The sequence below is a fragment of the Chrysochloris asiatica genome, unplaced genomic scaffold (genome assembly GCF_000296735.1).
Source record: "Chrysochloris asiatica unplaced genomic scaffold, ChrAsi1.0 scaffold00037, whole genome shotgun sequence".
In the NCBI taxonomy this organism is placed as follows: domain Eukaryota; kingdom Metazoa; phylum Chordata; class Mammalia; order Afrosoricida; family Chrysochloridae; genus Chrysochloris; species Chrysochloris asiatica.
This window is the reverse complement of record NW_006408555.1, coordinates 4,596,393-4,598,754: the sequence shown is the minus strand read 5'-3', so window position 1 is coordinate 4,598,754 and position 2,362 is coordinate 4,596,393. Positions and strand designations below refer to the sequence as shown.

The window sequence follows — 2,362 nt, the reverse complement described above, 5'->3', positions numbered from 1 at the left end:
CAGACACATCGCTTAGGCAACTTTGATGGGGACGGGAGTGAGGGAACCTGGAGTACATTCTAGAAGGTCCAAGCCGGAACATGTGTGTGTTCTTACGAAGACTACAGTGGACCCATCCTTCTCCTGGGCAGCTGCTTCCTTACAAGTAAACAGGAAGTCAAACTAGAAAACCAAGAGGGTAGCCCAGGTTTGACTGGGATGGAGGTGAGGGGCCCTGGAGCACATTCTAGAAGGTCTAAGCCAGGATATGTTTGTGTTCTTACGGAGGCTGAAATGGACCCATCCTGCTCCTGGGATAGCTGCCTCCGTATGAGTGTAGAGGAGGACAAGCCCAAAAATCAAGAGGGCAGCTAGGTTTCATTAGCAATGTGAGGTCATGATGGATCAGGCCAGGCAAGAGAAATGTCAGGAAAAGGGGTCACTACAAGAGGGACCTCAAATCTGATGATGTGTATGACCTTGGCATCAAAACGATTTTTCTTTAGAACAAAAAAAGAGGGAAAGGGAGAAGTCAAAGAAAGATGTTCCATGAGCATCAGGAGATAAAAGATAGCAGGGAGCATGAGGAAGGCAGGGTAGGGGTCTGGGCTGCAAACACAGGGTGGTGACGTTGCCTCTCATCACGTCTCCTCTCCTTGGGGAGCTGGTGGGCTGGTAGCTGGGCCGGGGGTCCCCTCCCCCGGGGAGCAGGCAGATGACTGTGGCCGGGGGGTTACTCTGCCTGGGCATCGTAATTGGCTCCTCCTGCCTTCTTCAATTCGGTCCTGATGAAGTCTTCCTCCAGCTCCTTCCGATCGCTGATCACAAACTCTTTAGCAAAGTTCTGCAAATTAGAACAAAAGTTCTGCAAATTAGAACACAGAGCCCTCCATTAAGGACACTAGGGGGTCTTGGAAATGAAAATATTACAAAATGGTCAAAACGGAAATTGGACGGCGGGCTGATTTGGCCAACAGAACAATCACTGGAGGTCAAGTTGAGGAGCTATGAGCCTCAGTTTCCTCGGGTGTAAAAACCATGCTGGTCAGCAGGAGGACAAGGGCAACACTGGAAAGGTCGGCTGGAGTGACAGCATGTGTTTCCCATTCAACCCTCCAGTTGCCAAAAAAACGGGGGAAGCCATTGTTATGGACAGAATGGTGTCCTCCCCAAAATATATGTTGGAGTCCTCACTCCTTACCTGGGAATTAAAGGGCTACTGAGTACTGCAAATGGTTTCAAACCCACCTGGGAGCGCTGCAGAAGAAAGATGTGGCAATCTGCAGCCAAGAAACCCCCTATGGTAGTGGTGGTCGTTATGTGCCGTGGAGTCGGAACTGACGCATAGTGACCCTGCACAGGGTTTCCGAGGCTGTAAATCTGTACAGGAGCAGAAAGCCTCATCTTTCTCCCACAGAACGGCTGGTAGTTTTGAACTGCTGACCCTTGGGTTTGCAGCCCAACTCTTAACCACTAGACTACCAGAACTCCTTAAGAAACCCCTATAGAGCAATTCTAAGGAGCTCTGGTAGCGTAGTGGTTACAAATCGGGCTGCGAACCTTTAAGGCCAGTGGTTGGAAACTACCAGCGGCTCTGCGGGAGAAAGATGAGACTTTCTACTCCCTTAAAGATTTACACCCTCGGAAACCCTGTACAGGGTCGCTATGGGTCGGAACCGACTCAACGGCACTTAACAACAACAACAACAATAGAGCAATTCTATTCTGTAACACACTGGGTCAACTCAACACCACTGGGTCTGATTTGGAAGCTGTGGATGAAAGCCCATTTGGAAACAGGGTTTTGTTGTGCCAATGAGGCCACACTAGAATTGTTGTTACGTGCCTTCGAGTCAGTTCTGACCCATAGCGATCCTGCATAGGGTTTCTGAAGAGCAGCTGGTGAGCTTGAACTGCCGACCCTGAGGTTCAAACCGACTGTGCATTGTACTGCATTAACCCACAGCGCCACAACAGAGTAGGATGGGTCCTAAACCTTCTGAGTGGTGTGCTATACACATAACAAGGAAAAACAGACATGGAAAGACTGACTCCAGGGAGAGTCCATGTGATGAGAGCGGCAGGCAGTCACCAGAAACTGAGAGGCTTGAGGTGGTTGATAGAATTCTCTAAAACGGGGCTGTGGAGATGGCTGCACAACTCTTAAATTACTAAAGATCACGGAATTGTACACTTAAATAAATTAATTTACTTAAAATTAAATTTGCAAGATGTCAATTTTATCTCAATGAAATTTTGAAAAAAATCCTATAAATTCAAAGAGAATCCTGAAGGATTCAAGCTGACTCAGTAACACTTAATAACAACAACAATACCTAAAAGAATGAGTTAACCCTAACCCTATCCTAAAAGAATGAGTTAA

At 47.6% G+C, this 2,362-nt stretch overlaps 1 protein-coding gene across 1 annotated transcript in view; it reads right to left on the bottom strand.

Annotated features, from left to right (window-relative positions):
• Nucleotides 1–712: 712 nt before the first annotated feature.
• The window catches only part of COTL1 (coactosin-like 1 (Dictyostelium)), a 43,969-nt gene continuing 42,319 nt past the window's right edge, over nt 713–2,362 (bottom strand). The window contains exon 4 of the mRNA XM_006860130.1: nt 713–823. Coding sequence (XP_006860192.1) covers nt 713–823 — 111 coding nt within the window. The remainder of the gene's footprint in view (nt 824–2,362) is intronic.